The sequence below is a fragment of the Girardinichthys multiradiatus genome, chromosome 11 (assembly GCF_021462225.1).
Source record: "Girardinichthys multiradiatus isolate DD_20200921_A chromosome 11, DD_fGirMul_XY1, whole genome shotgun sequence".
Taxonomy (NCBI): domain Eukaryota; kingdom Metazoa; phylum Chordata; class Actinopteri; order Cyprinodontiformes; family Goodeidae; genus Girardinichthys; species Girardinichthys multiradiatus.
The window spans coordinates 9,873,722-9,889,034 of record NC_061804.1 but is presented as its reverse complement, the minus strand read 5'-3'; the positions used below and the strand labels follow the sequence as shown (position 1 = coordinate 9,889,034).

General features: G+C 38.5%; 1 protein-coding gene across 2 annotated transcripts in view; it reads right to left on the bottom strand.

Annotated features, from left to right (window-relative positions):
• mcama (melanoma cell adhesion molecule a) overlaps positions 1-15,313 on the bottom strand; it is a 79,880-nt gene that overhangs the window by 18,907 nt on the left and 45,660 nt on the right. For both annotated transcript variants that reach the window (XM_047379608.1, XM_047379609.1), the window contains exons 2-6: positions 10,412-10,545; positions 6,993-7,221; positions 6,794-6,864; positions 6,379-6,466; positions 520-699 (exon numbers count right to left, since the gene is read on the bottom strand). In XM_047379608.1, the coding sequence (XP_047235564.1) occupies positions 520-699; positions 6,379-6,466; positions 6,794-6,864; positions 6,993-7,221; positions 10,412-10,545 (702 nt within the window). The remainder of the gene's footprint in view (positions 1-519; positions 700-6,378; positions 6,467-6,793; positions 6,865-6,992; positions 7,222-10,411; positions 10,546-15,313) is intronic.

The window sequence follows — 15,313 nt, the reverse complement described above, 5'->3', positions numbered from 1 at the left end:
TTATAAAGAGCTGATGAACTTCATGGGCAGGATTGGTGGAGAAGCTTGATAAATATTCAGATTGAAACTAATTATGAGCCAACAGACAAATCAGGAAGAGACGATCCCAGCACTGCAGATTTTCTGGCTTTAGCTTTTCCAACGTGGGTGTTTTATGAATATTCCACTCACAATGTGCAAGTTCAAGTACATTAGCATCTTTTACAGCCGACTGCGAAACAATAACAAAGTCCCAGCAAGAAACAGACGAACGGCAGGCCAAATAAAAACTATGATTAATGTGAATATATTTAAATTAGCAAAGAACTGCAGACAATCCAGAGCAGCAAGATAACTGTTTATATAACTGCAAAGGAAGAATTGAGCATTGAGCTGAACTATTAAAGATTGTCAGACAATTATGGCAGCAAAACTCCAGACAATTACAGTTAAGAACTGAGGTGAGACAGAAACCATTAGAGTTTAATTAGTGACTTACAGCTCCACTACAGGCCTGTAAAACAGCACTAGACAACTCACAGTGAATGGTGATGTTGATGCTGTGGGACTCCATCGTCCTGATGGCTCCTGGGACAGAAAAGCTGACCTCACAGGAGAAATGGGCATCCTTGTCATCCTTCAGCAGCTTGTACTCCAGGGTGCTCTGTACAGTGTAGAAACCTCTGAACTCCCGGCTCACCAAGGTGATCACGTTTACCTCTGGAATGTGGACCACAGAGCACAGAACAATGTTAAAAGTAAGTGTTTAAAAAAGATAAAATCAGCAAAGTGAATTTCTTTGGTCAAAAATGTTATAAAACCTGATTATTTAAGCACTCAGTATTCTCTAGTTTTAGGTGCGCTCATTTTGTTAGCTTACTGATTGATTCAAAGAAAAATAGAAAAGTCTTAGCATTGTGTTGGTGTGTGCTTAAACACTTAATGCTGGCACTGTGGAACCAATTGTTCATTAGAGTGCAGAACGTCGTAGCATATCAATGATCAGTGGCTGTTTTTGATATGGGCAGAATGGCTCCCTGCACAGGGCGCCATTCTATCAGGGGTGGCAAAAACACTTCGAAAAACAAGTTACCTGTCTGTTGTCAAATAAATTGTTATTCTATTGCTTTTTTCCATGTCCAGTTTAGGGCTGCAACTAACGATAATTTTAATAATCGACCAATCTCTCGATTATTTTTACGATTAATCGGTTTTTATATTTACTGTCACTGTCAATAACAAAGCAGCACCCACATCTGCAACACTAAATTAACATTAATTAAATTAATTAACAGTATGTTTTGGGTTTTTTTACCGCGCTGGCTCTTCCTCTCTCGCTTCAACTCCGACATGCTTTCGTCTCAGATGTTCATGTAGAGAAGTCATGCCAGACCGTTTTTGCATATCTTGCAGCTCACTCATCTTTTTACTGCATCTAGGGTGAAGTGCTCCCATACTTTCGATGTCTTTGTTCGTGTCATTTTTTTCTTTTGTTTTCTCGTTTCTCCTCCTTTTCGTCCGTAACTTTTCGTGCTCCGCCACCTAGCTCAGTGCAAATTATGGAAGCAAATCATTACCATATTTCAAATGAAAAAGCATTTTCAGAAATGCTTTTTCATTTTAAGAATGTGGCTGCATTGTTTGACTCATAAATGAAATTAGTTATCAATAATCCTATTTGCATTTTAATTTTCTTCTTCAAGACTGCTCATTCTTTCACTTAATTAAAATTAAAAAGGAAAAGACATTTGAGATTTATTTTTCAAAATATGTCCCAGCAAATAGATACCAAAATTCAATTTGAAATGTAAAATTTGAAAATGAAAAAGCATTTCCAGAAATGCTTTTTCATTTTAAGAATGTGGCGGCATTATGTGACCCATAAATAAAATTAGTAATCATCCTATTTGCATTTGCATTTTCTTCTTCATGACTGCACATTTTATGCCATAATCAAAAAGAAAACAAAGCAGACATTGCTTTTTCGTTTTCGTGGTCTGCCCGCAAAGTACTGCCCAGAACTCGAAAACGAAAAAGCATTCCGAGCTGCGGGCGCAGCAGAGTGACGTCAGCAGCCACTCTTCCTCAGCTCCCTGCTGACCGAGCTACCATCTTGTTCGGTAGGGGGCGCTGTGCACGTCTGCATTGCATTACATTGCAAACGTGCCGAGAAATTGATTGAATTGCAGCAGGACCGAGCTCAATTTGTGGCAGTGGCAGGAAGAACTGGTAGTTCCGAAGCTGCCACCGGAATTGCCACAGCCTGCCGCAGGGTGGCCGGGGATTCCGCGAGGATGCCAGAAGGTGCCAGACCGGCGGTAAAAGCTTTGTTACCTTTAAATAATGATTTCATTATTGATTGTTATTTAATAAACAGCTTTAGAACCATAACATAAGGTGATTGTATTTACTTGACATGGAAAATAAATAGCACTATGTGTATGTGTGACGTGTTGAAACAGATGACGAAGATTTATTGCACAAACAGCCGGTTTATTATAGAGCACGTGCGGCTATTCTGAATCGTCACTCACAGAAAATTATAAATAAATGCTTAAAAACACACTGGATGTCCCAGGCCATAAGGCTGCCACCGGAACTACCAGTTTTTCCTGCCACTGCCACAAATTGAGCTCGGCCCTGCTGCAATTCAATCAATTTCTCAGCACGTTTGCAATGTAATGCAATGCAGACGTGCACAGCGCCCCCTACCGAACAAGATGGGTAGCTCGGTCAGCAGGGAGCTTGGAATGCTTTTTCGTTTTCGAGTTCTGGGCAGTACTTTGCGGGCAGACCACGAAAACGAAAAAGCAATGTCTGCTTTATTTTCTTTTTGATTATGGCATAAAATGTGCAGTCATGAAGAAGAAAATGCAAATAGGATGATTACTAATTTTATTTATGGGTCAAATAATGCAGCCACATTCTTAACATGAAAAAGCATTTCTGGAAATGCTTTTTCATTTTCAAATTTTACATTTCAAATTGAATTTTGGTATCTATTTGCTGGGGTACATTTTGAAAAATAAATCTCAAATGTCTTTTTCATTTTAATTAAGTTAAAGAATGGGCAGTCTTGAAGAAGCAAATTAAATGCAAAAAGGATGATTGATTACTAATTTCATTTATGAGTCAAACAATGCAGCCACATTCTTAAAATGAAAAAGCATTTCTGCTTTTTCATTTGAAATATGGTAACGATTTGCTTCCATAGCTAATGGGTTTGTGCCTCGTATAGATTTATGCGCATGGAACGTCATGCAAAACAAGGCCAACTATTAGCTGATTTCTTCTTCTACTGCTCTAACGGTAGATCACAGCATTTGGTGGCTCATTACTGCCACACATTGGCCACAAATGTGTTAAAAAATAGACCGCATATGGCAAAACGTGATTACAAAGCAACTAATCGATGACTAAATTAGTAGACAATTATTTCAAGAATCGATTTTAATCGATTAAATTGATTAGTTGTTTCCGCTCTAGTCCAGTTATAAATGCAGCAAATGTGTCCAATATATCCAGCACACTAACATGTCATAAGCATGTTTTGCATTATCAAGCAAACTTCAAAATCAGACATGAGTTCTTCTACCATGAGAAAAAAAGCTATCAAAACAGACCTAGCCTTATATGAAAAAGCAATTGCTCCCTATACTTAACTGATTATGCCATCCTGGGTGCCAACAACAACTATCGGGCATTTGTGGTATCTGAGCCTTGCGTCCCTGTGGAGGAATTTTGGCCCACTGTTCTTTGCAGAATTGCTTTAATTCAGACACTTTGGAGGATTTCTGAGTATGACCAACATGTTCAAGGTCATGTCAAAAGTACACTGCCTGGCCAAAAAAAAAACTGGAAGGATAGTGGGGACATCATCGTCTTCGAGGAAGAAATGTGGCCGGAAAAACATCCTGAATGATCGTGATTGACGATCACTTAAATGTTTGGTGAAATCAAATCAAAGAAAAACAGTAGAACTCCAGGTTATGTTTAATAGTGAAAGTAAGAGCATTTCCACACGCACAATGTGAAGGGAACTCAAGGGATTGGGACTGAACAGCTGTGCAGCCTTAAGAAAACCACTAATCAGTGAGGCTAACTGGGAAAAAAAGCTTCAGTTTGCTAGGGAGCATAAAGATTGGACTCTGGAGCAATGGAAGGTCATATAGTCTGATAAGCCCAGATTTACACTGTTCCAGAGTGATGGGGGCATCAGGGTAAGAAGAGAGGCAGGTGAAGTGATGCACCCATCATGCCTAGTGCCTACTCTACCAACCTGTGGGGGCAGAGCTATGATCTGGGGTTGCTGCAGGTGGTCAGGTCTGGGTTCAGCAACAGTATGTGTTCAAAGAATGAGGTCAGCTGACTACCTGAATATACTGAATGACCAGGTTATTCCATCAATGAGTTTTCTTCCCTGATAACACGGGCATATTCCAAGATGACAATGCCAGGATTCATTGGGCTCAAATTGTGGAAGACTGATTCAGGGAGCACGAAACATTTTTCTCACACATGGATTGGTCACCACAGAGTCCAGACCTTAAATCCATTGAGAATCTTTGGGATGTGCTGGAGAAGGCTTTGACTCTACCATCATCAATGCAAGATCTTGGTGAAAAATGAATGAAACACTGGGTGGAAATAAATCTTATGACATTGCAGAAACTTATCGAAACAATGCCACATGAATGCGTGCCGTAATAAAAGCTAAAGGCAGTTCAACAAAATATTAGAGTGTGTGACCTTTTTTTTGGTGGCGACTTTGTTTTTGGCTAGGCAGTGTATCTCAATCACATTTAAAGATTTTGACTAGGCCACTCCAAAATCTTTGTTTTCCTGTAGCCGTTCAGAGGTAGACTTTCTGGTGTCCTTTGGATCACTGTCCTGCTACGTAACCCAGGTAAGCTTACATTTACTAACTGATGGTTGAACAATGACCCTCAGTTTTCTCTGCTAGTGAGCAAAAGTCATGGTTCCATCAGTTATAGCAAGTCGCCCAGATCCTGAAGCAGCAAAGCACCCCAAGACCATCACACAATATCCACTTTGAAAGATGGCAGAAATGTCTAATAATTGTAATAACATTTAAAGGAATAAGAAACAAATAATGACTAATGCACAGGATTGTTTGCACAGAGGAGATGTAAGGCATGTGGTTAAGCCATTGTTTTAATTTCAACTCTAAATGAGAAGATGGGTTTAATAAAAAGATGATGTTGCACAGAAGAAGACTGAGAGCTTTTTAATTGGATCATAAATTCATTAGAAAAACTAGTACCAGTTTCATTCTTAAATTATATTCTCTTTGCCTTTTATGTGCATTCTGGGTTTTTTATATTTTTGGAGAACACTTATAGCAAAGGCTTCACATTATACATTTATATTAAAAAACAAAAATAACAATCAGTAAAACAATGCCTTTTGTCCAATATATGCACCCTCCATTATTATGTTATTTGGTACAGGCTTATTTACATAAATGTTCTCAAACATCTGTGAATGTATTTCAGCATTTTTCTATCCTCACCCATGCTTTTCTATATGAGTATGGCAGTGGCAATAAAGGGCAGAACAACAAAAACTACTTTATATGTAGCAACACCCCTGCCTTTTAACCTACTTCATGCCGTCAGAAGAGTTCTATTTATGGGATTTCTTTATTCTAGAGGTAGAGAAGTTGAAACCAGGTTTACAGAAATGTGAGCATTTAATGGGCAAACATTCTTTCACAGAACTATATATACATACTGACACAGAATTACAGTATTGATTAACATAGTTGGTTAGCATGCCATACCTAACTGACAGCATGTTTCAGAACATAAACCAGTGGTTTCTGCTTTTCACAAAGATTTTTTCCTTTGTGTTCTGAATGACCAGAAATTTCACAAATAAAAAAAGAATATCTGGAAGGATCTCATTATTTCAGGAACAGTTTAGGTGAAAACCCGGCCTGAATACTGCAGCTCCATGAATCAGCTTTAACATGCATAGAAGATGTGAACTGAACACACACAACCCACAGATCTTTGGATTCAAGGCAGGATTTTTCAGAAGCAGCTACACTTCAAATTAAAACAGTGCTGTAAAGGGCTGACGTGCACTGTGCTAATAACCAGGTACTGACTTGTGAAGCTTGCTATAACTGAGATTAACACAGGGGTATTTTGTGTTGTAACCGGCTAACTGTGCTAGCAGTATTGATATATGGATTGTTTTGTCAATCTGTTAGGTATTTCTTATTTAAAAACGATTTATTTTTGTCAGACAGCCATAGCAAGCCAGTTGCTCAGTCAGTGGTTCTACCCTTGCTCCACCACTACACCAGTAAGGTCCGATTTGTACCAGAAAGATGGAAGGGCCAGTAAGGCAATCACAGGGGGTAATACTTACGTCCTGCTGTAGGGACCAGCGGCTCGTCATTCCTGTACCAGGTGATGTTGGGTTTAGGGAAACCATTTCGAGCCTCACATGATGCCACCTGGAGGAGTTTATGTACAATTTCAAATATACACGAATTGGCTATTTTCCTGGGTTCTTCCAAATGTTTTTACACCCCTTAAACTTTTCACGTCACATCACAACTTCTAACTTTAATGTCTATTATAGTGATCTAATGTAATGGACACAAAGTAGTGCAAAACTGTGAAGAGAAAGGAAATAATAGATGGTGATTGTAAGGTGACAAAATGTAAGACTGTTAAAAGGGGCATGAAAACTTTTACAAAGCTATCAGAAAACAAATATTGTAAACACAGTAATCGTGAAGTTTATTACATTTGTTGAACTTCTGAATGGGTTGACCCACCTTAGATGGCATTGTGTTGGTCACGGAAATTCCAGTAGGGACGGCTTCAATGACTGGAGCCTCTGGAGGAGCTAAACACCAAAAGGAGATAATTAGTCAATTATAGCAGCTACATTTTAAACAAAGACAACTGAAGACGATTTAAGACTTAAAATCGTCTTTGAGATTATAGTTTATCCTTTGTTATGTGCTGTCTTACCAAAAACTCTGAGATGAGTCTTGCGCTCAGCATTCCCAGCTGCCAGCCCATTAACCTGGCAGAAGAACTCTTTCTCGTCAGAAAGCTGGACATTCTGAATTAAGAGTGTGGTTCCTCTCTGGTCTGAAGTCACCTCGATGCGGCCGCTGTAGTCTGTGTTGTTGTCGATTATTTGCTGACTGACATCACTGTAGAAGATCCGCATCCGTAGGCCATTTCCTGCAGCTCTCTGCAGAGAAACCCAGTGAGAAGACACTGAACTGAGCTTGTAGGTAGAACTTTACTTCTGGAGCATTTTTTAAAACATAAATTACATTGTGCTTGAGATAAAATACAAAATAAAAAAACGGATTAAATACAACAAACACAGAGGTCTAGGGGGAGTGCATGGAGTCATCGGATCACTGACATTATGGATGTATACACCTACATTTGACTGCCAGTCGGTGAAGGTACAGCGCCATGAAAAAAGGTTTGCCGCCATGCAGATTCTGTTTTTGCTGATTTTATTTATTTGAAATGTATTTGATCTGGGACATGACATAAAACAATGTTACATTTAAAAGAAACTGGTGTCTTGTCTATAGGCCCTTAATACAAAGGCTAATTCACAGGAAGCTAACCTTTAAAACTAGGATTACAAAAAAAAGTATTAACTTAGAGAAAAATAAGACTTCCAATAAAAAAAAAGAAAATGTATAAAAAGTGATTATTAATCAATTTTTTTATATTGGATAAAAATACCTTGAGTAAAATTTTTAAATGATTTTATTATTTAAGGGAAATGGTTATCCCAACAAATCTAGATCTAGGTGAAAATGTAATTACCCCTAAACCTAATAACTATATGTGACCCCCTTATCAGCAACAAATAACATCAAGAGTTTGAGTCTTTAACATCAACACTGAGGATTTTTGGTCCACTCTGCTTTGCAGAAATATTTGAATTCAGCCGCATTGGATTGTTTTTTTCGAGTTTGAACATGTTCGAGGCCACACTATTGTATCTGAAGTGAATTTGGGTCCAGACTTTGACTAAGTCACTACAAACGTTCATTATGTTTTTCAATTGTAGGTGCCCCTGCTACCATGCTTTGGATCATTGTCCTGCTGCAGAACAAAACTGTGATTGGGTTTAAGGTCCTGTACTGATGGCTGGACATTCACCTGCAGGACGGTCCGGTTCATAGTTCCAACAGTTATGGCAAGTCGTCCAGTTCCTGAGCAAGCAAAGCAGCCCCAGACCATTATACTACCGACAATATGTGGCTGTCAATATGATGGTCTAGTATTGAAATGCTGTTTGTTTTAGATTACATATAAACTGACACACACCTTTCAAAAAGTCCCAACTTTCTCTTGTCTGTCAACAGAATATTTTTCCAAAGGTATTGGAGATCATCAAGATGTTTTTTGGTTAATGTGAGACGGGCCTTTGGGTCAGCAATGGTTCTGGCCTTGGAACCCTCACATGGAGGCCATTTTTGCCCAGTCTTTCTTTCTGATGGTTGAATCATACCCTCTGACTAACTGATGCGGTAAGGCCTGCAGAGCTTTAGATGTTCTGGGTTCTTTTATGACCTCCTGTTTGCACTGATGTGCTCTTGGAGTAATTTTGGTTGACTAGACTCTCCTGAAATGGTTTACCACTGCTGCATGTCTTCTGCAGTTGTGGATTACGGGTCTAACCTTGGTTTGCTGACATTCCAAAGTAGGAATGGCTTTGTAACCCTTTATAGACTGATGTCAATGACCTTGTATTTCTACTGTTTTTGAATTGTTTTAGATTATGCTTTTACAGATCTTTCAGCTGTTAGAAAGGTTCTATTTAAATTATTCATCAGGCCTGGGTTTGGCTTGAGAAATTTAGGCTAGCTTTCTAAAAAAAATTTTGTTTATTCAGAATTAATTCATGAATTATCAATGAGGGAATTTCCCTTTTCCCAGAGGGCCAGATAGGCTTGGATAACTTTTTTTCCTTAATGAATAAAATCATTTTTTGAAAACTGCTTTTTATATTTAATCAGGTTATCTTTATCCAACTCTAAAATGTAAAAGCAGAAACAAATTTTGTATTTGAGTGATGTGAGAATGGGTTCTTGATGTTAGGGTTAGCAGCAGAATTTCGGACAATCTGTAGGCAGAAAACACACTAAACTAGGTATGATGACACAAAACGATAAATAATGGTTTTTAGCTGTTGATAAGGCAGGAATGGACCTATATATGGTCCGAACAACAAAAGTAATTTGTTTATCAAAGATTAAATTGTTAGCAGAATGTTTTATATCATTACCTAATATTCCAAGTAAAATTCTTATTGGGAACTTCCTTTGGGGAACAGTTAAGCGCATCTATTTTATTATGATTTCACCGATGAGACTTATGCATTAGCTTTAATATAGAATATTATGGTTTGTAAGCTCACCTGCAAACAGGGATTATGTCATTGGCATAGTATTGTTAGGAAACAGATGAATTTCTTTTATCAGGTGGCTCAATGAAAGCTTATACAATGAGAAAAGGACTGGTCCACATATTGACCCCTGCAGGACACCACGGATCAGGGGTGCAAAGTGGGAGTCAGTAGCCTCTTTCACATTAAGATGAGCCGCCACCAGCTTTTCATAAATCATAAGGGAAGGCAGTGATATTCTGCACAAATGCTTGCTATTGAAAATGAAGCTGGGAGAGCAGGATGACAGGAGGAAGCGGCATTGACATGAGTGTTAGGCAGACGATCTGCATTGAAAGCCTCCCTCTACCATAATTTTCAAAACAATAATGACAGATGAACTCAGAGCAGCAAAACTAAACTAAATACCTCACCTTCTTACTCTTCTTGTCAGAAATGATGAGTGAGTTTTGTTTGTAAATCCTGCAACTGGCTGGTTGCACAAACCATACGTCATCACTACATCTCTCTGTATCGCAGACCTGACTTGCCCCATACAAATAACTGATGTTGGGCCGTGACTATGTCGCTTGTAAGGGGCGTAACGGAGGTGGGCTTACTTCTACACTCCTCGCCATATCTGTTCATTCACAAAACCCGTAGAAACTGCAAAAAGCCGCATTAAGTCCTCGCTAGAAATCTACAGGTGGATAAGCAGCAAATGAACCACAGAGGAGCACTGCTGGTCAACGAGTATAGCATGATCAATGGTATCAAAACCGCAAACAGATTCAACAGTAAAACATAAATATCATTATGATCTAGACTGCTGAGAATGTTGCTGGTAACTTTAAGTACTATCTCTGTGTTGATTAGATTAATCTGAGAAATCAGAAAATTACAGGGATTAACCTGTAATTCTCCATGGAATATTACAGAGAAATAAAGCTTTATGTTAAAAGTGAACTACATGCAGTTAGCTCCAGACAGACATTGTCAGTTTACACCACCCAGCTGTACTTACCACAAACCACTGAATCATGACACGGCTGGGTTCTTCGTCCACACCAGTGAAGCTGTATTGGCAAGGGATCTCCGCCGGGTCACCAAGGTACACCTCCAGGTTGTCATTCATAGTCACTTCCACCTTGCCCCACACTGAAAGACACATTTAAATGCGCATACATCAATCACAAGACCCACAGAGCCATAAAGTAAAATTAGACTAAATCAAACATCCATTCCACAGCAACAGTGTTCTTTCTAAGTACTTTTGACCTTTAGCTTACAATCTCAGTGCAGTGGGCTTGGCAGATCAATGCCTTCCCAAGCCGATCTGGAAATGTGTTGGCATAAAGAATGAAGAAAAAGCCTCTTGTCCACATGGCATCATTTTCATCTTCCTTCTGCCTGACTGACTGTAGCCACAAAACCACATCTTGGCCAGAAAAATCGGTTCCCTTGGCATCATTTTGGGAATGCAGGCAAAGGAAGGGAGGCCAGTTTGACACTGGGCTGTTGATTAAGAGTGCCAAGAGCTTTTTCAGCCATGTTGAACTTGGCAGCTGTTCTAGCGGTCCATTCACGCAGCGACAAATAATTAAAAAAAAAAAGGATGACACAAAAAAAAAATTTTTTTTTTCTGTTTAATCTGGTTTTAGGGGATGGTGAAGAATACCCCATTTTTTCTCCCATGTTCTTACACTGCTGCTGCTGGGTGCTTTGTTATGTTCAGTGGAGAGTATTTAACTGTACAGTTCAGAAATCTACATTCAATCATCATAGACAGGACTTTCATTAATTTTGGGCTTTTAATTACTTATTTGAACCTTTCTTTTTACAAGATGGAATAATTATACAACTGCATTGATTGTAAAATAAAAACAAGTTTGAGTTTCTTTTGGATTTTAAATATATGGAAATCCATCTCAATATATTATAATATCATTAAAAGTTAATGTCTATAATTCAATTAAAGTGAAACCCGTGTATTATTTATAGTCTTTACACACAGAGTGATACAGTTCCAGCATTTATTTCTGTTAGGTTTGATGATTATGGCTTACAGCTAATTCCCTTTCTCGGAAAAAGAATATTACATAAGAATGGTAATAATGGGATAGACCAACACAATATAGAAATAAAGAAATGTAATGTCATGGTCTACACAATAATGGGGTGTTGACTTAACAGTTGTCCAGACACTCACTGACATCCTTCACTAGGAGAGTGAGTCAAAAAAACTCCCTTCTAAAGAAGTTGGCAGTTCACAGAAAGCTGGATCCAAGCAGATTCATGGAAAGTTTAGTGGAAGGAAAAGGTGTTAAAGAAAGAAAAGCTGCCCAATTCAACAACTAGTTGTATACTTTGAGGAGACTTTAAAACCTAAGAGTACTGTACTAACTGTCAACCATGGTGGTAGCATTATAATGCGGGTCCCTTTAATCCTTAACTTCGCATCAACAACTGGATGCCTGAAACTTTGACACGATTTGGTGTGTACTATCTAGAATGCATTGTAAAAAAGAACACAAAGAAACAAACTAAAAAGGCTGATTGTGATTAAAGAAAATATGACCAGGCCTGATTTTAGTTTTTAAAAGTTTAACCTGTAAGCCTGAAGACTTCCTCATTTCACTCCTTGTTTCAAAACTGCAGAAAGCCTCTTGGATGACTTGGGTGAATGAGTATGTAGATTGTGTTAACACCCCACCATTTTAGCTGAGTTTCCGCTTATGAATGTAAGTCATTTTCATACAGCTACACACCAAGTGGTAATAAAACGCAGGAACTACTGTTAGTTTTTAATAAAGGATGTTAAAATACAAAGAAGGAGCAATTAGGCAGAGCTGAAGCTTGGTGTGCTCATACATGTTTCCAGCATTGGTTGAAGCAGACCATGCATGAAAGGAGCTTTAGGAGTTCAGCTGCCACCCTGCTGCCTCTATTCAACCTCTTGCCCCCCCCCCACATCATCACCCTGTCTCCCCCTCCTCCTCGTCACCACAAATAATTTTCTCAACTCGTTTTTTTTCTGTTTTGTCCCGCCTGCCTCTGGCCTGTGCTCAGCCAACCATTCCTCTAAGACAACGGGTGTGCCATTGTTCCCCCACCTGGGTGGAGAAGAACCCCCATCCCCACACACATGCATGCAACCCCACCCACCAGTCATTCAATGTAGAGGTTAAAACCAGTTCACTGTGCCTTGAGTTTGTTATTGTCGACTGCGATGCAGATGATCTGAAAGGGCTTTGAGACAAGAAGCAGATTATGGAGGCTGAGGAAGAAACTATATAGTGCAGAAGTCAGTCTAAGAAATATTGTGTCTCCTTGGGCCCATACTGCTAACTTTTCAGCTAATCCGATTAGCACTGGGGGGCCGCTGTGGATTTGGCTCTCAAAGCCAACATGGGTCCCGTCTTATCTATTCCTGTTGTGACTTTATGCAGCACCAATACACATGATCTACAGACCCTGACAACCAAAACTGCTGCCTGTCGGGGTGCTGGTGCATACATCTGTGTCTGTCTGCTGTCTGTGTCTGCATGGTACAGACATAATTCATTCTGGAGAAAAAACATAACCATTTTTATTCTGTATTTGTTGACAGGACAAGACCTGAAGCTGGTCAATACCCCAAGTGGTTTGGGAGAGGAATAAACCCCACAAGTGAGCTATTTCCAGCTCAAATGAACACTTTGAAAGACACATAGAATGTTGTAATATTATTCATTTATCCATATTTATCTGGTAAAAGACAGTGTTAGAAACAGCCCTGGCAGACCCACTCTGTGGTAGAGTTTTTCAATTAAAAAAAACTATAATATACACTTTTAAAATATTCATAAAAACATAACATGCATTAAACACAAAACAAGGCCGAAAAATCTCACACAAAAAATAGTTCAGAAACAAAACTTAAGGAGTCAAAACGAAACCAATTAATGTACAGAAATCTCACAGAATGAAAAAAATTAAACTATATACTGTAGGACAAAATCGAATACCAATACTGAATACAAATATTATTACATTTGAAAGCAACACTCCACAAATGTTAAAAAGTTTGTTATCTTAAAAGAGGTTGAAATTAAGAATTTTAGAAATCATTTTAATCTGATCATTAAAACTTAACTGAAGATCTAATATTATCCCCAGATATTTGTGTATTGTTGCCTACCTGTTCAATGAAACAATTCTTAACTTAACTAGACTTATAAATGTGAGCAAACACAGATTACATGTGGGGTACCTCAAGGCTGCATTCTCGGGACATTTTTATCGAGTATCTACAATTGAAGACTAAATATTTACATACAGTGTATAATAAAAACACAATTGTTTTTCTCGCAGTCTGACAATAATTCAGATTAAAATCTTCGTTTTTTTTAAATCAGGATTACCCAAACTAGTTATGTTTGCTAAATGCCAAAATTACGACAAAGAGAACTGCTTACTGCACTTTTTCTACTTTCTCAAAATTCAGAAGTTTCCACCCGTTTCCTTAGACTTTGGTAGAATTCCCCTGACTTGTATGACTGTGTCATACATAAAAATTTGGAAAACATAAGTTGATACATTTTTCACTGGCTGTCTTGAAATTAGCATTTTTGTAATCTTACTGGACTTCATACCACTGCAGCAACTTTAAAAATAAAGAATATTTACCACATCTACCTCTCTGGAGTGAATGAAACCATATGCATCTTCAGCCTGGCAAACATTGGGACAATTTTCATTTCTACAATCAAGTCTGACACTTCAAGGCATTTACAAAGAAAGCTGAATAAGAACAGGTAATAAGATCTTTCAGTTGTTCCATTAACAGACAGACTCATGTAACGCCCTCACACCCCTAATCTGACAATAAAGAACCAATGAGGGGGGCACTTCCAGGACAGCCTTTGCATGCAGTTGCTCATTATGCACTAAACAGACAGACAATGCCCTTAGATGCTAACTAAAGTGGTCACTATTACTGGCTTTTCCCATTCCATTAAGGCTGTCAGCTTAAGCCTCCAGAAGATCTGGAGCTCGGTCTCTGATAAGAGTCCAAATCACCTCTGACACAACAAACCGGCCACATTTACTCACACTAATCTCTCACAAGATCCATGAGGCATGAAATTAGACTGAATGCTTCTAAGAACATAAAAATGACATCTTATAAATGCCGTTTAATCCCTAATGTTCACTGTATGGATCAGGGTGACTGTTGGAGATTTGAGACGAAATGAGAAAGGTGTGGACTGTGCTCATTTACTGCAATAATGTGACCATGTTACAAATGACAGTACAGGTAAAGATGGCTTTAAATACAGAAAAATATGGTTTTATAAAATGCCTTTCAAAGACATCCATTGCCCTTGAATTGCTCCACATTTTGTCACATTACAACCTGAAACTTCCATGCATTTTAATTTTATTTAATTTTAGGTAATGAGCAAACCCAAAATAGAACATAACTGGCCAGAGGAAGGAAAATAGATACATGCATATTTTAAAATATTTCACAAAAATAAAAATTGAGTGTGGCGTGCAATTGCATTCAGCCTTCCTGAGTATAGGGCACTCAGTAGGACAGGATGGAGAACGTCTGAGAACATCAATCTTCAAGTCTCACCACTGATTCTCAGTTGGATTTATGTCTTAACTTTGACTGGGCCGATCTTACACATGAATATTCTTGGATCTAAACCATTCCATTGTATCTCTGGCTGTATGTTTATGGTAGTTGTCCAGCTGGAAGGTGAACCTCCACTTCAGTCTCTTGTTTTTTGCATGTTTTCTTTCAGGATTGTCATGTTTTTAGCTCCATCCATCTTCACACTAACCCCTTTTTCTTATAAAGAATAAAGAAAAAGAATGATCACTGTTCATCTTCCCTGCCTACGCAAAAAAAGTACCCTCACAGCTTGATGCTGCC